This window comes from Chrysemys picta, chromosome 1, assembly GCF_011386835.1.
Source record: "Chrysemys picta bellii isolate R12L10 chromosome 1, ASM1138683v2, whole genome shotgun sequence".
NCBI classification, from domain to species: Eukaryota; Metazoa; Chordata; order Testudines; family Emydidae; genus Chrysemys; species Chrysemys picta.
The window spans coordinates 346,527,644-346,553,885 of NC_088791.1; the positions used below are offsets into that span (position 1 = coordinate 346,527,644).

General features: G+C 52.5%; 1 protein-coding gene across 4 annotated transcripts in view; it reads right to left on the reverse strand.

Moving 5' to 3' along the window:
• LOC101952224 (beta-arrestin-1) overlaps positions 1 to 26,242 on the reverse strand; it is a 173,398-nt gene that overhangs the window by 120,387 nt on the left and 26,769 nt on the right. The window contains exon 2 of one of the 4 annotated variants that reach the window (XM_065596396.1): positions 3,702 to 3,731. The exons of the other annotated variants lie outside the window; for them this stretch is intronic. Within the exon in view, the coding sequence (XP_065452468.1) occupies positions 3,702 to 3,731 (30 nt within the window). The remainder of the gene's footprint in view (positions 1 to 3,701; positions 3,732 to 26,242) is intronic. 4 annotated transcript variants of the gene reach the window in all.

Sequence of the window (26,242 nt, forward strand, 5' to 3'; positions counted from 1 at the left end):
CAGAGCATGGGACTGGGCCCCTGACCACCTTGGCTAATAGCCACTGACAGACCTGTCCTCCATGAACGTATCTAATTCTTTTTTGAACCCTGTTATAGTTTTGGCCTTCGCAACATCCCTTGGCAATGAGTTCCACAGGCTGACTGCGCTGTGTGAAGAAATACTTCCTTATGTTTGTTTTAAACCTGCTGCCTCTTAATTCTGCAGCTGAGCCCTCGAATAGTTTCCATGTAAGACCCTAGGCTACATAAAATAGGAGCAGAAATTAACTCAGGTTATTTTTTTGCTAATTGGCCTCTCTCTCTGGCTACGCGGTCGAGTAGATGAGAAATAAATCCAGCCGGGCAGCCTAATTCTTCCCCAGATCAGGAAATCACTACCATCATTTTTGCTCTTGCAAAATCCCTTTGCTGGTTTGTTTCTTCTCACCATTGCTTTGTGCATGAGTTGTGCCGTATCCTGGAGGGGCTGAGTTGTGCAAAGCAATATTAGACGTCCGAAATGGGTGATGATAATAATAATAATACTCTCCAGCACTTATATAACTACACTTTTCATCCGTGGCTCTCAAAGTGCTTTCTAAGGAGGTCACTATCACTATTTTACAGATGGGGAAACTGAGGCACAGAGTAGGGACGTGACTTGCCCAAGTTCTCCAGTCAGGCCAGAACCAGGGATAGACACCAAATCTCCTGAATCTAGGCCAGCGCACTATCCCCAGGCCACACTGTCTAGGCTGAGCAGATCGGTGACGAAAGGACATACAATTATGAGTCTCCAAGGATGAGACGAGAGGGTGAATATGAAGGAGTGAAAGGAATTGTGTAGGGGGTTCAACAGAGCCTAATTTAAAGGTCTAGGCTGAACAGGACAGACACCTGTCAGGGATAGTCTAGGTTTACTCGGTCCTGCCTCAGTGCAGGGGACTGGACATGATGACTTCGTGCACTCTTTTCAGCAGTGGAATAGACTCCCAAGGGGAGAGTGGACAAAGGCAGTGGAGAATTAGAGACAGTGCCACGCTGGCCAGAGAGTGTGGCTGAGTATACGACAACCCTTTTCTGCCTCTGAGTCCGTTGGGTCAATCTGTGATCAAGTCAAATTCATCCCGGACTCCTCAGACAACAATTCCACACACTTCCACAGCTGGCCTTGCAGGGCAAGACAGAGTTGCCAGTTACCCTAATGGTTGTTCACATTCCGTGTGCTAGCTAAGGCACGTGTGCCAGCTGGGGGGTCTGACCTCCTCTCTGACAATGCCTCGATGTGTGGCCCCGGGTAGGTCATTTCACTGCTCTGAGACTTGGCTGTCTTCCCAATAAACTGGTTAATACACGTGTCACCCACAGTTGTGCAGCTGTGTGCTATTGGGCCTATAGTGCTAGGAGATTCTTCTTTCACTCACGCGGCAGGAGCTTGAGCGTTTTGGAACAGGAAGGCCTGGTTTCTAGCCCAGCCTCTGTTGCTAAACTCTGAGTCATTATGGTGTCCAGTATACTGACAACCATGATGTCCTAGGTGACTGCAAATTTGTTATGCTATTTCATCTGGATCATATGACCATAAGAGCGGCCATACTGGGTCAGACCAACGGTCCATCTAGTCCAGTATCCTATCTTCCAACAGTGGCCAATGCCAGGTGCTTCAGAGGGAATGAAGAGAACAAGCAATCATTGAGTGATCCATCCCCTGTTGTCCACTCCCAGCTTCTGTCAGTCAGAGGCTAGAGACACTCAGGGCATCTGGTTGCATCCCTGACCATCCTGGCTAATAGCCATTGATGGACCTAGCCTCCATGAACTTATCCGATTATTTTTTTAACCTAGTTATAGTTTTGGCCTTCACAAAGTCCCCTGGCAATGAGTTCCACAGACTGACTGCACTGAGTGAAGAAATACTTCCTTTTGTTTGTTTTACACCTACTGCCTATTAATGTCATTTGGTGACCCCTAGTTCTTGTGTTATGGGAAAGAAATAACACTTCCTTATTCACTTTCTCCACACGTCATGATTTTATAGACCTCTCTCATATCCCCCCCAGTCATCTCTTTTCCAAGCTAAACAGTCCCAGTCTTATTAATCTCTCCTCATACGGAAGCCGTTCCATACCCCTCATCATTTTATTGCCCTTTTCTGTACCCTTTTCAATTCCAATATATCTTTTTTTATATGGGGTGATCACATCTGCACACAACGTGTGAGGGTACCATGGATTTATATAGAGGTAATATGATATTTTCTGTCTTATTATCAATCCCTTTCCTAATGGCTCCTAACATTCTGTTTGCTTTTTTGCCTGCCGCTGCACACCGAGTGGATGTTTTTAGAGAACTGTCCACAACGACTCCAAGATCTTTCTTGAGTGGTAAAAGCTCATTTAGACCCCATCATTTTCTATGTATAGTTGGGATCATGTTTTCCAGGGTGCATTACTTTGCATTTATCAACATTTAATTTCATCTGCCATTTTGTTGCCCAGAAAGCGGCTGTCAGGTCCTTGCAGCCCCTAGGTGCATGGGCGGCCAGTGAGGATCCGTGCGCTGCCCTCACGCCTGCAGGCGCCGCCCCCTCAGCTCTCATTGGTCGCGGTTCCCAGACAATGGGAGCTGCGGAACTGGCACTAGGGGTGGGGGCAGCGCGCAGAGCCTCCCTAGCTGCCCATGCGCTTAGGGGATGCGAGGACCTGGTGGCCACTTCCCGGAGCCGCATGGAGTCAGGGCAGGCTAGGAGCCGGCCTTAGCCCCAGGCCCCCGCTGCGCTGCCAACCGGACTTTTAACGGCCCAGTCCGCAGTGCCGACCGGAACCGCCAGCCTGGCAACCCTAGCCACAGTTCTGAAAGGGTCTGTTTCCCTTTGCATTTCCCTCTACGGTTTGTGCTACCCACTGTCTAAGGAAGGGCCTGCTCCAGACCAGCCGGCTCAGCCAATCACTGGGGACTCTGCCAGGACACCATGACCTCTGCAGGAGTGAGAGAGCCTATGCTTGCAGTGTCCCAGTTGGATCCATCAAGCTTCAAGTAACAGCGCTGGAGCCGCGCGTCACCCTGTATTCTGCTCCGGCGGCGGCAGCACGTTCCCTAGGCCTCGCAGAAACCCCAACCTTTCACACGGCTTTGCTGGGTAGAAAGCACAAGGCGGGGCCTTTTGACGGATGGGATTTTCCATCTGCACAGGCTGTTTGCAGCCGAAGCCCTTTACAGACGGAAACAAATGAAGCGCACGGTGGGATCACGAAGGGGAGATCGAGCTCGAGAACTGTGTCGTGCTGGCAAAAAGGCCACCCAGCGTCCGAATAAACACCAGACTATTAGTCAAATAGTTACGATGCAATTAAAAGCTTTGCGGCTGAATAGACCAGGCAGATGCACCAGATGCACTGCAAAATATTACCAGGTATGCAAGGTTAGAATATACCTGCAGTGCAACGAAATGCACTAAGTGGGTGCTGGTAGAACACACCTGCAGTGGTACTAAATAGACCAGGTATGCTCAGGTAGAACACACTAGCTGCGCTGCCAATGCATCCGGCACAATCCAGCTCTCTCTTAGAGGCAGCTCAGTGGCGGGAGGTGGGAGGGGGTGCAGCAGTGAATGGGTTAAAAAGCAAATGGTCCAGCCCTCGTTGGCCAGGGGCGTGATGTCAGGGGGCGAAATGCAGCATTCCGTGAGGCATGCAGACCCGCGGGTAGAAAAGCCGGTACCTGTACTTGTAGGCTGCCGTCTCGTTACCACTGAGAAGCAAGGCAGAAAACAGCATGGTCAAAACCTCTCCAAACAAGGATTAGTAAAAGGTCAGACAATTCCCCGTCAATCACACTGGCCCACGCCACTGGGACTCCGAATGCGCCACGAATCCAAGAGGCAATGTACATGGACACATACAAGCAATCACAGGAGAATAAAAGGCTCTCTCCATGCCCACCCCCAACCCCACATCTGAGCAGCTGGGTTATGCTGACAGCCCCCCAGGAGACAAGGAAGGACACCGGCAACATTTACAAACGGGGAAACCGAGGCACCGAGAGAGCACGGGACTGGCCTGAGGTACCCACAGAAAGTCTGAGGCACAGCTGGGAATTGGACCCTGCTTTCCATCCAGTGCCTGAACCACACGGCCCATCTTCTTCCTTGGAACCTATTCATTGTTAGCCTGGAGCGCCCAGGCCTCTGAGCAGCTCTTGTAACAGGCTGCAGAACCTTTCCCCTCTCGAGTCCCAGGTCAGCTCCGGGAGCGGACACAAGCCATTGCTATAGGACAGGACGGCTGTTCAGCGACTCGTACCAAAGGAGCTGCCCCCGTTCCCAGTGGGGAGGGGTGTAAAACAAGAGAGAGCCGCAGCCAGGGAGCCCTGCGGAGAGTGGGCACTGCAGGAAGCACCTCTCGAAGGACCCATCGTGACAGCACCCTGCAGGCCTCTGACAGCCCCACACACTAGTTAACCCCAGGAAGGTATCTGGGCAATCACTCAGACTTCACCTTGTCCCCTGATTGCCAGTCTCCGACCGTGACTCCAGCCTGGGCCTACCTCTGATCTCTCATCTCTGACCCCGGCCCGACTCTGACCCTGGCGCTAGCGATTTCTCTGACCCCTGCTCACCGCCTACCCCAGCCCAGCTGTGACCGTTAGGCCAGATTGCCTGCACCCCGGTGCCGTACAAGAGATCCCCATCAGAAAAGATCACAATTGCACCTATGTTGGCACTCAGCAGAGATATCAGGGGCCATATAAGCCTGGGTAGCAAACCTCCCAGTGCTGCACCTTGAATAAAGTCAGAAGCAGTTTACCACTGACTTCAATAGGAACAGGGACCTCTCCCCCCCCAATATTCTTGGTGCTCATTATGCAGACAGAGCTTCATTGACACAGCACAGCAAAACGCAGACACTTTACTGGTCAGGAGCAACTTGCTATTCAAGAAGCTTCCCGATAATGGCATCTCGAGTTAACGTGAACACGTAGGAAGGAAAAGGGGAAGACAAGAGAAAGAAAAGCCAGCAGAGGGATCTATGGAACCATCGGCCACACAAATGCCAGGAAAGGGTATTTTTGTATGAACCGGTGCTAGCGAGGACAAAGAGGAAACAATCAAAGGAAGAAGACGACGGCTGTTGAAATACACCCTCTCCGCTCCTTTCGGACGTGCCAGCCAGCGAGAGAAAGGGCGGGATGCGGCACAATGACGTGACGATCCAGGAGGCAGCCCCGACTTTGGGCTGTGAAAACCAACCATGGGAATTCATTCCTAGAGCCACTCATGCACGGACACACACGTGGTGCATTTCAAAAGAGCCTGGACATTGTTCAGAAAACAACTGAATGACTTAATGACGGTTGGTGACCAAAGAGCAGGCATCGCACACTCTGAAATTAGAGAGCATCCCAGTGCTATCCCCTGGCCAGATACGATCTCTCGGACGCTGGTGTTAGTCTGGTTACTTCAAATGTTGATGAGCTCAGGGGAATATTAACATGCAACAGCTGATGGGTCCAGAAACAGCTGCCCAGCGTTGTTCCCTTTAAGATCCCGGAACGATTCCCCATTGACTGGAATGGGCTTTGATCAGGCCCAGTGTAAATTTCTGGCTGGAGAAAGGTGTTGGGTCCATAGCCCTGGAGACCAGAACTTTCTGCCGTCCAGCTCCACCATGCAGGCCCAGCACAGGCTGCAACCCGCACTTCTCCCGCATCGGCCCCTGCCAACGGGCTCAGCGCTGACCTGGCGGGACCGCTCGCTGGGTGCGGGGGAGGTCGGTCTCCAGCCTCATTCACATTGGAGCTGACAGGGTGAAAAATTACTCACTTTGTTTTTCCATCTTTACTCGCATTTCTCGGCTGCCAGTGAACCAGAACAAATCCCGGCGTGAGCCTGCCGGGGCCAGCTGCTGCCGTGGGAACACCTGGCCTTCGGGAACCAGGTTGAGCTCAATGTCTTTTCCATAAGACACTGAAGAGCCATCAAATGGAAAGGCTCTACCGGGCCCGAAAGGAACTAAAGTGGTGGGCGGTTTTGCAGAGCAGTATGGGCCAGTGTGTAGGGCACTGGGAGTCAGGAGACCTGGGTTTCATTCCTGCTACAGTCACTAACCTGCTGGGTGACCTTGGGCAAGTCACGTCCCTGCTCCGTGCCTCAGTTTTCCCCACACCCTTCGTCTTCTTTATTTAGACTGGAAGGCCTTTGGGGAAAGGACTGTCTCTCCCTAGGTGTTTGCCAGCACTTAGTACAAATAAGCTGATCATGGCTGAAGCTACTGCAATACTCCCCATGCCTCATAACCCACAGCCCACTTCATAGCCTGCCTCCACCCCTCCTTCCGCATGCTGCCCTGGGCCTGTATCACCCTGCTTGACAGAGCCTCCCATTCTTCCTCCAGATGTCAACTCACTTTTCCCAGAATGCCCTGCTTCGCCCCACCACATCTTCTGACTTGTCTGCACAGAGGCACAGCCAGGAGTTATCCGGCTCCTGGGAACGGCTTCCTTCTGTTAGCCCTTCCCAAGTCCTAGAGACACTCTCCTCCACTGGGGAAGCCGGCCAGGATGAGAAGCAGCCAGGTGAGGAGGACAAGGGGAAGAGAGATGGATGAAGGGACCTATGCCATGTGGAAGTCACATGGGAGGCTGTTACAGATCAGGCTCTGATAAGATTTCCTCCCCCAGGCCAACACATGGAAGGCTGTTACAAGCCTGCTGTTCGGGTGCTGCATGCTAGGAGGTCTGGAGGTCTGTGAGATAGAGAGGAAAGGGTTAACAGAGGGGTGAGGAGAGGAGGAGGGGAATGTGACCAGCTGGGCCGAGCACAGGTCTGGGAGCCAGGATCCAGCCTCTGACGCTGACTCATATCTCTGACCTGAGACAGACACTGAACTGCTCTGCCTTGCTTTCCCACATGTGTCAAATGAGGATAATTTTATAACCCTTCCCAACGGTGCAGTCATCACAGGGAGCGTTATTTAGCTAACGTGGGGGAAGCCTTTGCTTGCATCAAGCGCTGAATGAGTGGTGCTAAGTGTGATTAAACACACATGGGACAAAATGGCCAGAGAAATCCTCAATGGAAGGCACAAGAGATCACCTGAGATGAGGGCTCACACTTGCGTGTCTCAGCAATTCCCTCCCAGGAAGCAGGCAATAAGACCAGGACTAAAAAAAAAAAAAAAAACCCTTTTTCATATGGACTTCGTCCTCAACACTGCTCCACCGTGGACCCTCCGTGGCTGCCCCCAGTGCTGTGCTGTAGGATAGTCGGCCCAACTGTTCCCTGAGTTAAAGCAGTGACGAGCGTGTATTGATCATTGTCGATCTATCCTGAGCAGCTCGCCGCGAGCACCTGTGTATTTTTGACTTTGACGAGAACACGCACTTCGCTCCGGTCCGGTTTTCTTTTCTATTACAACAGCCCTTAGGTTCCGTCCGGCGCAGCACGAAATCCCCCACGAACAGAATACAGGGGCCCTGGTGCGAGCAGCGAGCGGCTCGTGACATTTTGCGTCTGCGGATGGTTGGTGAAAAGTGCCAGACCAAGAGCCCCGCAGAGTGGAGAGAGAATGCGTGGTGGTAGCAGCAGGGCGAGCATCCCATGTGTTACCCCAGCCATTGTGTCTCAGCTGGGAGCCCAGCCCCAGCCCCTGCCAACCTCTCCAGGGGAATCCCGAGCCTCCTTAATGCCCACTAATGGTGCACCTTGCCAGCCTAGGCCCTCGGACAGAATGTTCCACCTCTAGGGCAGAGGGGTGGGGACCATTAAGGTCCATAAGCCACTTTCACACCCTCCCAACCCTGGGGCCAGTCTGGCTGCCCAGTGGTGTTTTGGCAGCTGGAGATCGCCAGGGCATGGGGCTGCCTGGATATGCCCCCTACCCCCCCCTGCACTGGGGCCAGGCCCACCGGCTTTACAGCTTGCACTGCCAGAACAGTGGAGCTGGAACTTGGCCTCAAACCGCTGTCTCCGGTGACTATCCGCGTGACACGCTGCTGATCGGGGGGTTCCCCGCGTCAACAGCCTCCTCTCCTAACCCAGCCACCTGGGGAAGGAGGTGCAGTGAGAGCAGCTGTGCATTAGGCAGCATGCGCCCGCCTTATTGGGAGCATCCATCTGTGACGCACGCCACCCCTCTGCCCTAGAGGTGGAACATTCTGTCCAGAGACCTGGGTTTAGTTCCCACTCACTGGGAAATCACATAACCGCTCCGTGCCTCAGTTTCTCCAACAGTAAAAGAGGGATAGTGACAGCAATCTCCTACACCAGGTTGGTGGAAGGTTCGGATTGAATGGCAGATGCTATAGGAATGCTTTTGCGCTAGATCTGAATGTGTACAATCCATTAGCGAACACTTTGGGATCCGTGGGAGTGAAAGGTAATACTGTAGCTGCAGGAGCATTGAATCAGGCTTTGAGCCCCTAGACTCCTTTATTGCAGTAACCACGGGCTTGTCTACATGGGGAAGTTAGCGTGCAGTGGGCCGAGGTGTGCATTCACAGCACACTGGCTACTCCTCACTAACTCCCCATGTCCACAATCCTACTGCACGGTGAGTGCCCTCAGGCGGGTTAGCTTAATACGCTTCCGAAGTGCATTCAGCTAATGTGCACAAATGCACGCTTAATGCACAGTAAGTGTGTCTGCATGGGGAGTTAGCGCAGAGCAGCTAGTGCGCACCAGTTACTGTGGGCTTATAAACCCTAAGGAAAAAGGGTGTGTTCTCAACTCAAGGTAAAAGTCTAGGGCAGACCAGGCAGTTAGTGGTTTTCATGCTAAGGCCACATCTACATTACACTATTACGTCGACCTAATGTACATTGGCACACAGCCACTGCAGTTATAAAATCGCTTGTAGGGTTGCACACTTGGCTCCTTGTGGTGGCAGTGCACGTCCACACCAGGAGGGCTTGTATCGGTTGTATTGTCAGCGTGGGGCATTGTGGGTTGGCTCCTGACAGCCAGTAACAGTCGACGTAAGCGATGCAGTGTATACGCTCGGAGAGGTGGTATTAGTAAATCGGCGTAGGGAGGCCCTTATGTCAAAAATTTAATTGCAGACAATTCCACAGCTTGGTCGACGCAAGGCAGGTTATGTCAACCTAACCCTGCAGTACAGACCAAGCCTAATTAGGAGGTGAGTTAAAGCCTCAGTTTCCCCATAGGCTTGAATACAGGTGAAAACTACAAACTGCCTTGTCTCCACAAGGGTGTTAATGCGAGCTCAGAACACATCTTTTATCCTCGGGAAGACGCAGCCGAAGAGAGCCGCTTGGGTTTGGATTTTCAGAAGCTCGGAGCACTCACAAGTCCAGCGGAAGTCAGTGGGAGCTGGGGCCGCCCAGAAAGTCTGAAAACCAGGCTGTCAGAAACTTGTGCTCTACTCTTCTATGTCAAGTATCAGGGGGTAGCCGTGTTAGTCTGTATCTACAAAAACAACAAGGAGTCTGTAGACGAGGAACTCAGTTCTCCTCTGTGGCAGGAAGGATGGCCTAGTGGTTATGGTGCTCAACTAGGACAGGGGAGTCCTGGGTTGGACATTTCTCCACTCAATGTTGCGACGCCTAACTGATTGGGAGCCTAAGGTCCATTTTCTTTCGGTAAGACTTAGGCTCCTAAGTCAGTTAGGCATTGCAGCGCTTAGCGAAGCGACACCTAAATACCTTTAAAGATGTGGGCCTTAGTCTCATTGTGCCAGGGAACCCATCTGTACCACCCGAATAACAGCGCTACCCTAGCTCACAGAGGTGGCCAGGATAAATACATTAAATATTGAGGGGCGCTCAGACACTACAGCCATGGAAACCATAGAAGTACCTCAAATAGAGAGTTACACTGGTACAACTGCTCAGGGACTCTGACTCCAAACACAGAACACAAAGGTGGTCTCTGCCCCAGAGACATAGCAGTCTAAGTGCTGGATCGACAGTGGTGTAACTGACCACAGAAACTGACCACTTAAAACTAGGTCTGAACTGTAAAGCCGTCCACCAGGAATATTTTACAGGGATAGCTCCCAGCTGTGATCACGGAGACACATCCATCCCCACCCAAAAGGGAGACAGGAAAGCAGGAGATCTGAAAAGATCTTCGTCTCCTTGTGCTTCCTGATTTATAATGCTATTAACTTTCTCCCCTGGCATTAGGCCACAAATAATGGTTTGTCCTTGGATAATCTGTGCTTGCGTTTCAATTCTAGTAATGCTATCTTGGAAGATTATCTCCTGCACTTCAGGCCGGGGAAACAATTAACATAAAGTGCAGCGAGTTCGCTGGGCTCTCTCAAAAGAACATTGCCTTCCAGATGCTTGCGAAGGGGGGACATGTGTGTAGTATCATTCCCACAGCAGCTCTGAACAGGGATCATGGGAGGGTGCTTGTGAAAGAACAGAGCTGTAGAGTTGGACACACACCCAAGTAAGCTCCTGTGACCCCTGTCTCAGCACAAATGACTCCTCTGTGCCCTCACAGCTTCAGCTTTTAACAGCTTGCAGATCTAAGAGACCAACCCTGCAAAGTCTTGCTGACCTCTTTCCGGGTTGGGTCTGTTTCTGCTCTCCTTTGTGAATCAGGAGTCACTCCTTTGAAGTTAATGGAGCCTCACCGTTGTAAATGAGAGGAACAGCAAGCCCATTGATTTCCGTGGGGCAGTTTGTGTGCCTGATGAGGACTATACAGGTGTCTAAGACTGCGTCTACACTTAGAACACTACAGCAGCACTGCTGTAGTGCTTCAGTGTAGACACTCACTACAGAGCCGGGAGGGGTTCTCCTGTCACTGTTGTGACAAAGTTCCTCCTCTACTTGGTGGGTCCTGCGCTTATTGGCGGATTTGCTTGCCTCACAGATTCACCAGGTGGATCAGGAAACAGCCCAGAGACCTTCCTCTCTGGTAGAAGCCACAGTCTAGGTCAATTCCTCCTGTGTCTGATCAGGACTTGGGAGGTTTGGGGGGAACCCAGGCCCGCCCTCTACTCCGGGTGCCAACCCAGGGCCCTGTGGACTGCAGCTGTCTATAGTGCCTCCTGGTACAGCTGCGCGACAGCTACAACTCCCTGGGCTACTTCCCCATAGCCGCCTCCCAACACCTTCTTTATCCTCACCACAGGACCTTTCTCCTGGTGTTTGATAATGCTTGTGCTCCTCAGTCCTCCAGCAGCACACTCTCACTCTCAGCTCCTTGTGCCTCTTGCTCCCAGCTCCTCACACTCACACCACAAACTGAAGTGAGCTCCTTTGAAAACCCAGGTGCCCTGATTAGCCTGTCTTAATTGATTCTAGCAGCTTCTTCTTAATTGGCTCCAGGTGTCCTAATTAGCCTGCCTGCCTTAACTGGTTCTAGCAGGTTCCTGATTACTCTAGTGCAGCCCCTGCTCCAGTCACTCAGGGAACAGAAAACTACTCATCCAGTGACCAGTATATTTGCCCTCTACCAGACTCCTGTACCCCACTGATCTGGGTCTGTCACACTGTCCATAATCCACCTCGCCGAGAGGTGGTAACTAGGTCAATGGAAGAATTCTTATGAAGACCTAGTGCTGTCTACACCTGGGGTTAGATCAGCATAGCTGCAGCTCTCCAGGATGTGGACTTTTCAGAGATGTAAGTTTTCAGTGCAGACCAGCCCTTAGGGAATTCAAGCCTTGAAACAGTACTTCAAATAGGCCTCTGAGGGTGTCTCCACTGCAGAGTTTACCCGGCCCAGGTACCCAGTTTAGCCAATCCTACTGCCTGGGAGCCTCCACACAACGGAACCCCACTCGACCCAAACCCTAGGCTGGGATTTCTGGGGGCGTGTACAGTACAGTCGCTTTGTTCCTGGAAACAGTTAATTCTGGATGTAAGCAGGGTCTGAATGAATTCTCCCCTGACAGCTAGTTCGGGAGTGGGAGAGACTTCAGGAACAAACTGTATTTACATGAACACACCTACTCTGCGTAGGTATCTAGCAGACAGGAGCTGTGTCGCTCCAGTGATCAGCTTTGGCTGGTGTTGGGTTACAAATCACATTAGTATGGAATGCAGGGGGAGTGAAATGTTGTTAACTTCATTGTCTGACTAAAGGGGAGCAGAACTGTGCTGAGCTTGTCCCAATTGAGGGGTCACCCTCAGCTGAAAGGAACTTGCTAAGCCAGGGGCTTGAATGCCAGAGCCCTGTGAAAGTCAAAGGGGTGGGGAGAGGTGTCCCAGCCAGCAGGTATCAACTCCCCCTAAGTGTCCCCAGTCTGATTTAATCTGTTCCTCCCCCACTGATCAAAGATAGAGCTAAATAGGCTCTATTAGGAGACTTTTGTTATGTTGAAGTGCTCAAAAGAGAGCTGAAATCACTTGAGATGGGGCAGTGTTTCTGCCCAGCCCGCAAAGAGCTGAAAATCACTAAGAGACAGACGTGCAGAGGCCACAGCAGAGAGGCAGGTGGCAGCAGAAGGTGACTGTCAGTCGCCCGGCGAACGAGCAGCAGGCGAGGCGGTGAGCAGAACGAGTGGCTAGCAGGGTGGCCAGGCAGCAAGGAACCGTGACTGGCGGGGTGGCCAGCAGAGAGGAACTGCAACTGGTGGGGCAGCCAGGTGGCAAGGAACAGCGGCTGGTGAGGTGGCCGGCCACAGCAAGGGCTCAGATGCCACTGCAAGGGCTCAGATACCTTCTTCCCCAGAGAAATATGATGGGCACACCTCAGAGGAACATCAGTGCACCCAGTCCAGTGTCCTGTCCCGACAGCAGCCAGCAAGCCATGTGTCAGAGGAAGACGGAAGGACCTGCAGCAGCAGCTGAGGGATAATTTGCCCCTCATGAATATCTCCTCCTGATTCCTAATCATTAGAGATTGGTTTAAGCCCTGAAACATGAGGTTTGATTTCCCTGTCAATATTCTTTTGGGTACGTCTACACTTACCTCCGGGTCCGGTGGTAGGCAATCGATGTTCTGGGATTGATTTATCGCGTCTGGTCTAGATGCGATAAATCGATCCTGGATCGATCCCAGAAGTGCTCGCCGTTGACGCCGGTACTCCATCTCGGCGAGAAGAGTACGCGGCATCGATGGGGGAGCCTCCCTGCCGCGTCTGGACCCGCAGTAAGTTCGGACTAAGGTACTTCGAATTCAGCTACGTTATTACGTAGCTGAATTTGCGTACCTTAGTCCGAAGTGGGGGGTTAGTGTGGACCAGGCCTTTTGTTAGCACTAATGGCTAGAATGCTGGATGTTCTCCTTACCTAAATCCCGCCAATCCCTCCTGGACTCCCGCGAAATTCTTGGCTACAACTCACGTCCTCTTGTTAGGACCAGTCACACACCACGACTACTGGACAAGAAATTGTCATGGGCCTCAGAGAAGTAAACAGTTTGCAAATGACCTGTAGGCTGAAAATGTGTTCACAAAAACTCTTTGGCAAATGCTTGTGAAGGTAAAATGCATTCCTAGGCTTATCCAGTGCATTGGGGTAGCTCCTGGAGGCTAGAGCCCCATTGTGCTGGGCACTGTTCATAGGAACCGGGATCTGTTTTTGAACAACTCACCACGAGAAGAAAAGGTGGAATTGATCGTTTCACGGATGTGCAAGGAATAATCCTCCCCCCCCCCACCCAACTGTAGATTATTCACATTTTCTCCAGGCTTTGATACGAAAGAACAAAACTACACTCCACCTTAGGCCTTCAAACGGGAATGAAGAAATGAGACGGAAGGCCTCCAAGTGGAATGTCAACATTTTCCACTTTCACACAGCTCTAGCATCAATTGCAATTGCCGGCTGTGTTTATGGGGGCATAGGAAATGCCCCACTGGAAGAGAGCAGTAGTCCATCTAGTCCAGTATCCGGTCTCTCTGATTTCAATGCTTCAAACAGAGGTGAAAGAAATCCTGAAACAGACAATTCTGCAATAACCTTCTCTTAGAAGAAGTTTCTTCCTGACCACCACCAGCTACAGATTGGTGTATGTCCTGAAGCATGTGGATTTATGTTCCTTCCACCTGTGTTTTTATCCAGTCAAATGTAACTGAGAACTTCTGATCCCGTTTTAACTCCTGCCAAGCACCCAGCCTCAATGCCGTCTAGTGGCAGTGTGTTCCACAAGTTAATCATGCATTGTGTAGAAAAGTATTGCCTAGGAAATGTAAGGGATGATACGACATACTGTAAAGTTTGCCCTGTGGTGCGTTCAAGATGACTGCATTGCTCACTCCAAAGGCTTAGCTAAGCCATCTTCAGCCACCGATCGCTGAAGAGAGGTGCTCATCAGCAAACCAATGGGGATCGTGCAGCACCTCCACACCTCTTACTGGAGCGGGCAAAACGAGAACAAATCCAGCTCGGCAACAAATTTTTACAAGCATCAAATGGCCCAGACTGTTGCTTTCATGTGTTATTAATTGTTAATACATTTCACTGCATTCCCAGCCACAAGGCTCAGACTATTCCCCAAGGGCCGTTATAACCGAAGTTTTTCATTATTTTCTATAGATCAAACGCGTATGGGATTCAGAGCGTGAGGAGGCCCCTTCTCTCATCACCTTGCTGATTTATTTATTTCCTTTACGGGGAGAATTTCATACATTTTTAGCACTCATGAAATGAGTCCTAGTAGCACTGGAGGGCCAGGCAGCTGCTGGACAAAATTCCCACGCACGCACACGCCCTGCACATGTACTTTCTGGGAGGAGAAACTGAGGAAGGACAGGCACAGACTCTCTAGGAGGACCTGCAATTTCTTGAACAGCATAATATAAATACAGAGATGTCCAGTGACCTGCAGTCCTGACTGGCTGCAGTTCTGGGCCCTCGACCAGGCCTTATTCTCAACCTGCTGCACCTCCATTGGAGATCTGGGCCCTCAAAACAGCTCTGTCAGTGCCCCTCACTGCTTAACTAGAGCATGATGAAGGGCTCCTGGTAGACAGACAGGCCTGGATCCACACACAGCTCCGTTGATGTTACGTCAGTCCCGGGCTCCCCACTCCAGTTCTGCCAATGCAACTCCAGCTCCACCTGCAGGCGCCGGCCCCCCACTCATGCACAGAGCCCTGCTACTGATCCCCAGGCTAGACTTGCGATACCCTTTGCCTTTCCTGTTACCGGCTGCTCAGGTCAGATGCTGCCAATCATTCTGAATTATGGGATGAATCTGTGATGCGGGCTAATGTCGTCCAGTTACTAGCATGGGGCTCCCAAACACACTTCTCCTAGGGTTTAAACATAAGAACAGCCATACTAGGTCAGACGACAGGTCCATCTAGCCCAGTATCGTGTCTTCTGACAGTGGTCAATGCCAGGTGCTCCATAGAGAATGAACAGAACAGGTAATCATCGAGTGATCCATCCCCTGTCGCCCGTTCCCAGCTTCTGGCAAACAGAGGCCAGGGACACTATCCCGGCCCATCCTGGCAAATAGCCACTGATGGACCTATCCTCCATGAACTTATCTAGTTCTTTTTTGAACCCTGTTAAAGTCTTGGCCTTCACAACATCCTCTGGAAAGAGTTGCACAGGTTGACTGTGCGTTGTGTGAAGAAATACTTCCCTTTGTTTGTTTTACACCTGCTGCCTATTAATTTCATTTGGTGACTATGACGGGGTGCCTGCCCTACACTGGGCTCTAAGGGGTTAATAGAGCCCTAGGGAGGCTGCGCAGGAGGCAGCCAATCAGAGAAGGGCTGAAGGGAGCATCAATCAGGGCCAAGAAGGCCTATATAAAAAGGGAGCTGCAGGGCAAAGGAAGGCAGTTCTCTGCTGGGAGCCCAGGGAGAAAGGACTATGTCTCTGGAGGGCTGAGAGAACTGCCAGCATCCTGGACAGAGCAGTGCTGCTAGCAGGGACCAGGGAAGCAAGTGACAGCTCCTGGTTGGCTGCTGGAGTTTGCAGGCTGAAGCCCTGAGGCAAGGGCAAAGAGGCTGCTGGGGCCAGACAATTCACTGCAGTAGCCACTAAAGGAAGAGCCTGAACAGAGGACTGCAGATCCCCTGGAAGGGGGGAACACAGAGTGTAGCATGGCCGGAGGGCTGTGTCACTGAAGAGGATTCCGCGATCAATCCTTGGAGAGATGTGGGTCCTAGAGCAGGAGTTACGGCGGCAAGACATCACCTGAAGAGGATGCAGAGCTAATTCCCAAGATAGCCAGCAGGGGGCATCACAGTGGTGAGTGAACCCCATTACAGTGACACCTAGTTCTTCTGTTATGAGAGGGAGTAAATAACACTTCCCTATTCACTTTCTCCACACCAGTCATGATTTTATGGACCTCTATCATATCCCCACTTAGTCGTCTCTTTTCCAAGTTGAAAGTCACAGTCTTATTAATCTCTCCTCATACAGAAGCCACTCCATACCCCTGATCATGTGGTTGCCCTTTTCCAATTCCAATATATCTTTTTTGAGATGGGGCACCAAATCTGCATGCAGTATTCAAGATGTGGGTGTACCATGGATTTATATAGTGGCAACATGATATTTTCTATCTTATTATCAATCCCTTTCTTCATGATTCCCAACATTCTGTTCGCTTTTTTGACTGCCGCTGCACATTGAGTGGGTGTTTTCAGAGAACTATCCACAATGACTCCAAGATCTCTCTCTTGAGTGGTAACAGCTAACTTAGACCCCATCATTTTATATGTATAGTTGGGATTATGTTTTCCATTGTGCATTACTTGGCATTTATCAACACTGAATTTCGTCTGCCATTTTGTTGTCCAGTTACCCAGTTTTGTGAGATCCTTTTGTAGCTCTTTGCAGCCTGGGATTTAACTATCTTGAGTAGTTTTGTATCATCTGCAGTTTTTGCCACCGCACTCTTTACTCCTTTTTCCAGATCATTTATGAATATGTTGAATAGGACTGGTCCCAGCACAGACCCCTGGGGGACACCACTGTTTAGCTCTCTCCATTCGGAAAACTGACCATTTATTCCTACCCTTTGTTACCAATTCATGAGAGGACCTTCCTTCTTATCCCATGACAGCTTACTTTGCTTAAGAGCCTTTGGTGAGGGACCTTGTCAAAGGCTTTCTGAAAATCTAAGTACACTTTATCCACATGCTTCTTGACCCCCTCAAAGAATTCTAGTAGATTGGTGAGGCATGTTGACTCTTCCCCGACAAATTATGTTTTTCTATGTGTCTGACACCCAGTCCAGCCACACAGAACTAATGAAACCCAGTCCCGCTGTACAGAACTAATGCCACACTAGTTCACCCCCTGTCCCATCAGTCCCTGTTGGCACAAAGGAGGGCAATGAATCACACATCACATTAGGGTTGCCAGCTTGGTAATATTAAAAACTGGACACTCCAGCAAGAGTGCTGGAAACTTCCCGAGGCCTTGCCCCTGCCCCACCTTTTCCCCCGAGCCTCTGCCCTGCCTCTTCCCCTGAGGCCTCACCCCCATCCACTCCATTTCCTGCCTCCCTCCCCCTCCTTGTCGCTTGCTGCTTTTCCCCTCCCATTCCTCCCCCTGGTCAGGAGGGACTTGCCCGCGGAGCCAGGGCTGGAAGCTGCAGCCGCCCGATGAAGGTAGGAGGAGGCCCCGGCTGAGTAAGAACTGGCGCGGGTGATGACCTGGCACCTCCCCCTGCCCCGCTTGTACGAACTGGACATTGGGTATCCGGTTAGTAGATCTGACTGGACAATGTCAGCAACTGGACTTTCCGGTCAAAAACCTAGCACTTGACTACATCACGTGGGGTGGAAACTAGACATTGTTAAGAGTTAAGCCTGAGCTGCAAGCCGGATCCCCCCACACAGAGCCGGATCCGAGTTCAAAGGGGATGGATCGGAGGTACCAGTTTGGTACCAGATCTAACTGTGCCAATTTATAGCTTTTAAATAAAAATCCCAGTGTGGCTAGAACGGTCTAAGTATGTTATCGCAGTGACTCATGGCTTCATACAGACATCAGCCAGGATCAAAGCCCACCACGCAAGCTGAAGAACTGTAGGCCTTGTAGTCTCTGGGCATGGTGCCGAGGGTAGCGTGTCTCTCTCTCACACGCACACCGTGTATTACACTCTGCTGTGGTTTTATTATAAGCCGTTTGGTCACAAAACCCGGCCCTCGTGGTCGTAAGCCCAGCAGAGCGGCCAAGGATCAATTGAGCCATGGAGAACCGACCTCCTCTTCTCCCCTTGGGTGTATTGGGTCGGGGGTGAGGCGCACGGGCCGGGCCACTGATTGCAGGGATTCCACGTATCCTCCAGGGCCCAGGCCCAGCGGCAGGTGCTGCAGAAGGAGCTCGGTGCGCTCCACCGGCAGCTGCACCCCACAGCCCGTCCAGCTGGGAGCCTGTGAATTTCCCCAAGTGAGGCATGGCCGGGAGGGGGTGGGCAGCTGTTGCAGAACACCCCCCCCCACCCTGCAGCTGGCTGCAGCCATAATTTTTTTGCTCTTGTAGGGAAACCCAGGCCACTGACATCAATGGGCTTTGAATCAGGCCCACGTGTATGAGGTACGTCTACAAGGCAATTAGATACCCACGGGTGGCCCATGCCAGCTGACTTGGGTTCAGGGGCTGTTTCACTGCAGTACAGACATTTGGGCTCAGGCTGGATCCAGCCCGAGCTCTGGGACCCTCACCCCTGGCAGGGTCCTAGACCCCGGGTGCCAGCCCAAGCCTGCGCGTCTACACTGCAATTAATCAGCCCCTTAGCCCAAGCACTTTAGCCTGAATCAACTGGCACGGGCCAGCTGTGGGTGTCTAAATGCAGCATTAGATGTACCCTAACCTAAGGGACAAGGGACCAGTGAGTCAACAGTGTGTTGCCAAGAAGGCTAACGGCATTTTGGGCTGTATAAGTAGGGGCATTGCCAGCAGATCGAGGGACGTGATCATTCCCCTCTATTCAACATTGATGAGGCCTCATCTGGAGTACTGTGTCCAGTTTGGGGCCCCACACTACAAGAAGGATGTGGAAAAATTGGAAAGAGTCCAGCGGAGGGCAACAAAAATGTTTAGGGAGCTGGAACACATGATTTATGAGGAGAGGCTGAGGGAACTGGGATTGTTTAATCATCGGCAGGGCCAGCTCCTTGAAAGAAGCAATCAAAGGCCAGATGGGAAGCCAGATTGTTGGATTGACCATGAAGTTAGGTGTGGAAAAGGCAATGCAGATAGCGGATGAATGGCTCTGGGTACTGGCAAAGGCCAGTCACTTTTAGTGCTCTGGTTCAAATCCAGCCTCGTGCCCACGCAGGGGAGAGTTCCACCTTTAGAGGCGGCCGAGCATTTCCCAGTGAAATGTTTTTTTTCCATCAGAAAATGCCCATTTGTCAATGCGGAAATGGTCCAGGGGTGTCCCAGTGCAGAGAAACCACATTGTCAGAGACTTGTCGCACCAACAGCGCCTGTGACCAACCATCTGCCAGGCAGCCTGTGGTGCAGCTCTCAAACCCAGATTTCCTCCTCTAATGCATGCAAAGTGGGGTCTGCACATGCCCCTCCCACTTGCCCCGTAAAACCCAGACTCAGTGAGTGCGATCATAGCTCCCCGTAACTGCAGTCGGCTGTTTTCTGTGAGTGAAAGATGCTCTCGGACGGGAGAGCTCTGTGGTTTTAGGGCTGGCGGGCCGAGGTGCAGACCCCATCTGTAGGTCTGCCAGCAGCCCCAGCTCCTCACACACACACTGGGAGCTGAACATACACCAGCTGCACCGGGTCAAATCTGCACTGTCAGGTGGGGATGAACAGCCCTGTTTTACAGTGAGGGAAACTGAGGCACAGCCAGGTGAGCCAGCCTGGCTCAGGGTCACCCGGCAAATCAGTGGCAGAGCTGGGGCTAGAACCCAGAGCGTTCACCGAGCCCTTCTGACCCTTCACGCAGGTTTGGATTGAGTTTGGGAAGGGCTGACTGTCCTGGCACCAGAGCAGACAGACAGGGCCGAGGGCACTAATTGGTTGACCTGTGATGGGCACCTCAGATCTGACAGCCTCTTCCTCTTACCTGCTGGGCCGCAGGATGAAGAGACAACGGCTTTACGGGCCTGGTCTATTGCCAGACAGACTCAGCCTTGTAAGCCCAGTTAGTTCAGGGGCCCTTTAATTCTGGATGGCACGAAGACGTGAGAGCAAGGAGTGCTCAGCACCTCTGGAAAATCAAGCGGTAAGTCCCACCCGTCTACCAAGCAGCATTTCTAAAGTGCCCGTCACCCCAGCATCTGGGCCTGGGACATCGATTAAGAATCCAAGTGAGATCTGTTCTGATGGAACAGCCATTCCTCTGCTCTTCTGGGTGCAGCCATCGCCTGCCGACCCAAGGGTCTGCATTACATTGTGCCCAAGACAGGACAGGTACGTTTGGGTTACGTTGCTTCCACGGGAAAATAATTGGGGAAGACAACCTTTGCTTTCAGAGTCACTGACGTCAGAGACTGAAAAGACCCGTTGGGCCCATTCGCCTTTCCCCAGCCTAGTGGTGCAGCGCTGTTCCTTGCAAATGTATTCCCCAGGGCAGGGCTTTGTGCCAGGACGCATTAAACGTGGAGCCCTGGCATGTGCTTTCTGTGACGTTATAGGATTATTTTATACTAGCGGCGTAAGATTCATGCTTGGGATAGGAGCATTAGGATTTCTCATTGCTGGGGGCTGCGGCCACTAGATGGTGACAGATCGATCTAGTTAGCCATTGGGGTCAGATTTAAGGGGTAGATTTTACGCATGCTGGGGGTCGACACTTCTGATAACCTGACCCTCCCTTCGGTGTCCGAATGGGTGCCGAGGTCTCTCGCAAAATCTCTCTCCAGTTGTGGGCAACTCGGTTATAATCACGCCAGCAGGTCAGACGTCCCAATCACCAGGAGCTGCCTGGCACCCAGGGGTCAAATCCGTGCCAGGGCACTCTATGGGCGACAATGGTGCAGGACGGGAAGCTACTCCAATGGCATTGCTAACTCAGAACCTTCCTCCCTCTCCCAGCTATCTGATCAGACTTGCGAATGCAAAGAGAGCTCCTGTTCAGGTGTGAGCCGCTCAGCGAGAGGGGACACTGAAGCTGACATGTGATACAGTAAGCGCTTGCCTTGTTGGAGACATTATGAGAGAGCCGCACATTGTGTAACCCTTCTGCCCATCTAAGTTGGCAGCAACAAGGGCCGGGTTCTGTATCCGTTTCAATAACGCAATGCAAAAACCGGCTCGAGCCCCCACACACTGACCTGGGACAATTACATACCCCCTGGGCGCCTCTCAGAGGCAATACTTCCCCTCTCACAAGCACGGAGTCTGAGTGTAGCAGAAAATGTTTAATAACATGAGATAAATGACATCAGCATTAAATTGGAAAAACACCACAAACAGGATTCCTAACACAAACCATGAGCAAAAGACCCACCCCAGCAAATTGGGCTGTGTCCTTTCCCTTTGGTTCTTGAATCCAGCAACCCAAAAATCACCCAGAGTCCCCAAAGTCCAACAACCCCCAAAGTTTCTGTCCCTGGTCAATGCAGCCCCAGAGTAAAAGGGGGGCACGCAGGGTGTTAAGGGGCACCTTACATGATCCGAGGCCGACCGGCCGTCTCTCCATGGGGTTCCGCCGCAGCCTTCACCACAAGCCAGTCCACTTCCTGCCGTCCCACGAACTGCTCTGCTCTACGAGCTGCTCCGCTCCGCTCACCGACCTGTGAGCCGCTCCAGCCGTCCCCGCAAACGGCTCCGCTCGCCATTCCTTGGGCTGCTCCAGCCATCCCCGCAAGGCTCTGCGCCGCTCGTCCAGCCGTCCCCGCAAACTGCTCCGCCAGCCGCTTAGCAATATAGCTTCAGGCTCCCACACTAGTTAACACAGCACTCAGTGATCTCAGCTCTTAATAACTTTAGCTCTTTAGTGTTTTCAGCTTATAGTAGGGGAGCCCCAGTGCTAGTGCACCACTGGCCCAAAGTGAATTCAGCTCAGCAGCCTGTAACCAGACTCCTAATGGAATCAAAGTTAGCTCTGACATTCAACAGTGGAGAGAGAAGATGGTCCAATTGGTATTTCAATCACTCAAAGGAGACCCATACTATCCTCTTTCAATTCACTAGGAGGTGGAACCCATGTCCCTTGTCTAGCGAGTGCTACGTAGGTCATAGACTCATAGACTCATAGACTTTAAGGTCAGAAGGGACCATTATGATCATCTGGTCTGACCCCCTGCACGCTGCAGGCCATAAAACCGTCCCCGCCCCTTCCCTGGACTCTGCTGCTGAAGTCCCCAATCCTGTTATTAGTGACCTCAATCGGCAGAGACCCTCCTGCTAGAGATCCCTGCCCCATGCTGCGGAGGAAGGCGAAAAACCTCCAGAGGCTCAGCCAATCTGCCCTGGAGGAAAATTCCTTCCCGACCCCAAATATGGCGATCAGTAAGACCCCGAGCATATGGGCAAGAGTCTCCATCCTGACCCCTTTTAGCCATTATGCTATTTACCTACCATTGCTTGGTTTTCCTTGACAACTATGTTTTACCATTAAACCATTCCCTCCATAAACTTATCTAACTTAATCTTAAAGCCAGACAAGTCCCTCGCCCCCACCGTTTCCCTCGGAAGGCCGTTCCAGGTGATGGTGAGACACTCTGTCATAAAACAGTTTCATTGTCCTTGATTCACATAATCAGGGTAACAACACTTTATTCCTCCTGCCCCAATAAGAGAGAAACTGGGGATCCCACACCATCCAAAGTAACCACTATCAGTTGCTGTTGTCTCATGCCAGGCGGGTGGGTGTGCCTATGCAAACAAGATCAGCCCCTGGAGTTCTTTTCCACACTCGCCATAATTCACCACCAGATGTCAGGGTAGAGCTCATCCTGACTCTGCTTACATCTGCAACCTCCAGGCTGACTCCCAGCCGCAATTACGCACTGCTGTACTGAGGCTGCCGCACTTGAGGGGCAGCTCCCCAGATTAACTCTTTGGGGGCGGTGTCACAAGTCGGCAGCCACCCAGAAGCATCATAGTAATCAGGAGGCTGCACACCACGGGCGATTGGAACTCTGCAGCAATGGAAGGGAAAACTCTCAGATCCTCCTGTCGCACAGCTGCAGTTAAAGGAGAATCTCCTTCAGCCACTAACAGTACGGAGCTGTGGCACACAGTGGCCAGTTCTGATTCCATCCAGTAGAGGATGCGCACACGCACACACACACACACACACTCTGACAGTTTGCTAGAGTACATGCATTTGCCTAAGTGGTCATTTGGCTAGGGGACTGGAAAATGTCCCTGTTATAACTTGCGGATACAGAACAGTTCACCAGCCAGGACAATGTTATCCTCTGGGTTACATTAGGATCACCCAGTATTGCCAGGCTAGCTCAGATCAGGGGCCTGCCTAGTATCGTGTCTCTTGACAGCACACAGCCAGCTAAATGCAACCCTGACGTAGGCAGATATGGGATGACCGAAGGGGGAGTTCCTTCCTGGGCCACAGTCCTTCTGGCAAGGAGTTCCATGGGCTAACTGTGCATTGGGTTAAAAAGTGTTTCCTTTCATCTGTCTTAAATTTGGGGAACAAGTGGGTGGCTGTGGATGAACTAGTGTCCCAGCATAGAGAGGCTAAGAACATTTGGCCCACAGCACCTGGACTACCCAGTCACCTGAGATATGCCCCCTCCGGGCAAGTGCTGCAGCAGGCCATTGTGGGGGAAGCCAGCCCCACTGCTGCCTAGACCACCCATGCCTTCAATGTCCACAGCTCTCAAACTCCCACCGCTCAACACAAAACGGGGGTGGGCAATGCAGCTCCTGTGGTGGGGTGCACTTCCTCCCCCCTCGAGAGGAAGGATGGTCCCGGGGCCGGGGTCCTAGGCGGAGAGGTGGGTTCAGTCTCCTGTTCTGCCACAGGCTTCCTGCATGACCTGGGCACGTCCCTTAGCCTCTGTGTGCTCTGGTTCCACCTTGCCATGGGGATGAGCACCGGGAAGCTACATACGTTCCCGACGGGGAGGTGCTCGGATGCACTGAGAGGGTGAGAGCTGGAGCAGGTCCCTTGGAGAACAAGACTAGCACTTACACTGGTTAAGGAAGATGGGTAGAGTCATGCAGAGAGGGGCCATGGCGTTCTGGCTCCTCCGGGTGCACAGCCCGCTGGTCCTGGGGCACAGACTTCTCTGAAACAATGTCCTGCAAGAGCCGGGGACCCTCCAGCCGGAGTTTTCCCTGGCAGGCTCGGAGCGCGGCATGGGAAGCGGGCTGGCAGGGTGCCAGCGTATCAGCGGAAACATCTGGAGGTAGCGAGAGAGCTGTGCACACAAACACTGCTGCCTCCTTCCTGGCCCTGACACCCCTGGCTGGTGCCCATCACAGCTCTGCGCTGCAGGGGAAGGAGATGGGCGCCCTCAGGGACCACCCACGCCCTTCCTTCCTGTGCACTCGGCCAGAGCTCAGAGCCCACGGCAGCACATACAGGGTACCAGCGCCTACAGGGCACAGCCAAGTGAGGCTTCAGCATGGGCAGATGGGAGGGGGGTGAAGGAGACGGGCTGATGAAAACTGTCGCTTCACCCAAGCATAACACAACCAAGCTTTGCCAGCTACCCACTGCCCCCTGCAACACTGACAATTCACCTTCCCCCAGCCGGCAGCATGCCCAGCTATTCCACACCCCAGCACCCGGCTCTGCCAACGCCCCTTCCCCCAGCCGGCAGCATGCCCAGCTATTCCACACCCCAGCACCCGGCTCTGCCAATGCACCTCGATCCTGGCTTTCAGCACCCCTTGCTTCTCTACTCCTGGGGAGGAATCCCAACCACACGGAAGTCACTGATTTCAATGGAGCTGGGATTCAACCCCTGGAGGCAACAGCAGAGCCCTGTTAAGTGATTCCACTTCCCGCACCCACCTTCGGCACCCCCCTGCTGTCCCAGTCTAGCCCCCACCCACGTCTCACTTTTAGAGCAGCTTTGCCTGATTTGTGACTAAGACATCGGAGGGATAAACACCAGGGAGGGAGAAGAGTTATTGGAGTGAAGGGCCAATGTGGACACAAGAATCAATGGCTATAAATGGCCGTCCACGAGTTTAGGCTTGAAATGAGATGAAGGTTTCTAGCCCTCGGAGGAGTGAAGCTCTGGAACAGCCTTCCAAGGGGAGCAGTGGGGCAAATAGTCTGACTGAGTTCAAGACTGAGCTTGGTAAGTTTGTGGAGGGGAGGGTACGATGGGACTGCCTACAACAGCATATGGCCCGTCTGCAACTCTTATTAGCAAATATCTCCAGTGGCCGGAGATGGGGCACTAGCTGGGGAGGGCTCTGAGTTCTACAAAGAATTCTCTCCCAGGTCTCTGGCTGGTGGGTCCTGCCCACACGCTCAGGGTCTAACTCAGGGGTCCCCAACACGGTGCCTGTGGGTGTCATGGCGCCTGCCAGGGCATCCATGTGTGCCGCCTACTGGCCGCCGGACAAGCAGCTGCCGAAATGCCGCCTAGAAGTGGCAACCTCAAGAAGCGCTACCACCGAAATCCCGCTGAATTTTGGCGGGATTTTGGTGGTGATGCCTCTTGATGACGCTCCTTCACTGCGGCATTTCGGTGGCGACGCCGCTTGACGTTGCCGCTTCACGGCAGCATTTCAGCGTCTGCTTGTCCGACAGCCACAGTCCTCGGTGGCTAGTCGTCCGGCGCCCGCCCCCTGGAAAAGGTTGGGGACCACTGGTCTAACTGATTGCCACATTTGCCTCCCAGGTCAGATTGGCAGAGACCCTGGGTAGTTTTCGCCTTCCTCTGCAGCATGGGGCACAAGTCAAATGCCTGCGATCTGCAGGAGGTCAGACTAGATGATCACGATGGTCCCTTCTGGCCTTAACCTCTCCGTGTAACTCCCGGCCTGGAGTAACGAAGTGTCAGGTCCGAGCTCACCTCTGCTAAACCCTGCGCTCTGGGCTCCCCCACACATCTAGGGAGCAGCGTGGCAGCTCTCAGGACTAGAGATGGGCCCAACTGCCCCAGAGTTCCAGGGGTTGGATCCAGGCAGGGGCTGTGAGGATCCCGGGTGGGTGTCTTGGTTCAGCCCATTGCAGATATACGGGGCATACAGCGCTGGGGTTTGTGTAGGATCCCATTGCAGCCAGCACCTTTACTGCACCTGCCACGTGGCCACTGCACCCCGGGGAACAGAACCATTTCTCTGGCTTTGCAGGATAGTCACCGTGGAAATTGATCCGACCGAGCAGGGAACCTCCAACTGTCCTGCCAACCAGCAGCAGCTCACTGGCTGCACACGCTCACTGCTGCACGGGGGCTAAGCTACCTCACCACGAGGCCAGTGTGCCCAGCCTGTAGGCAGCCGGGGAGCAAGGAGAAACGCTCAGG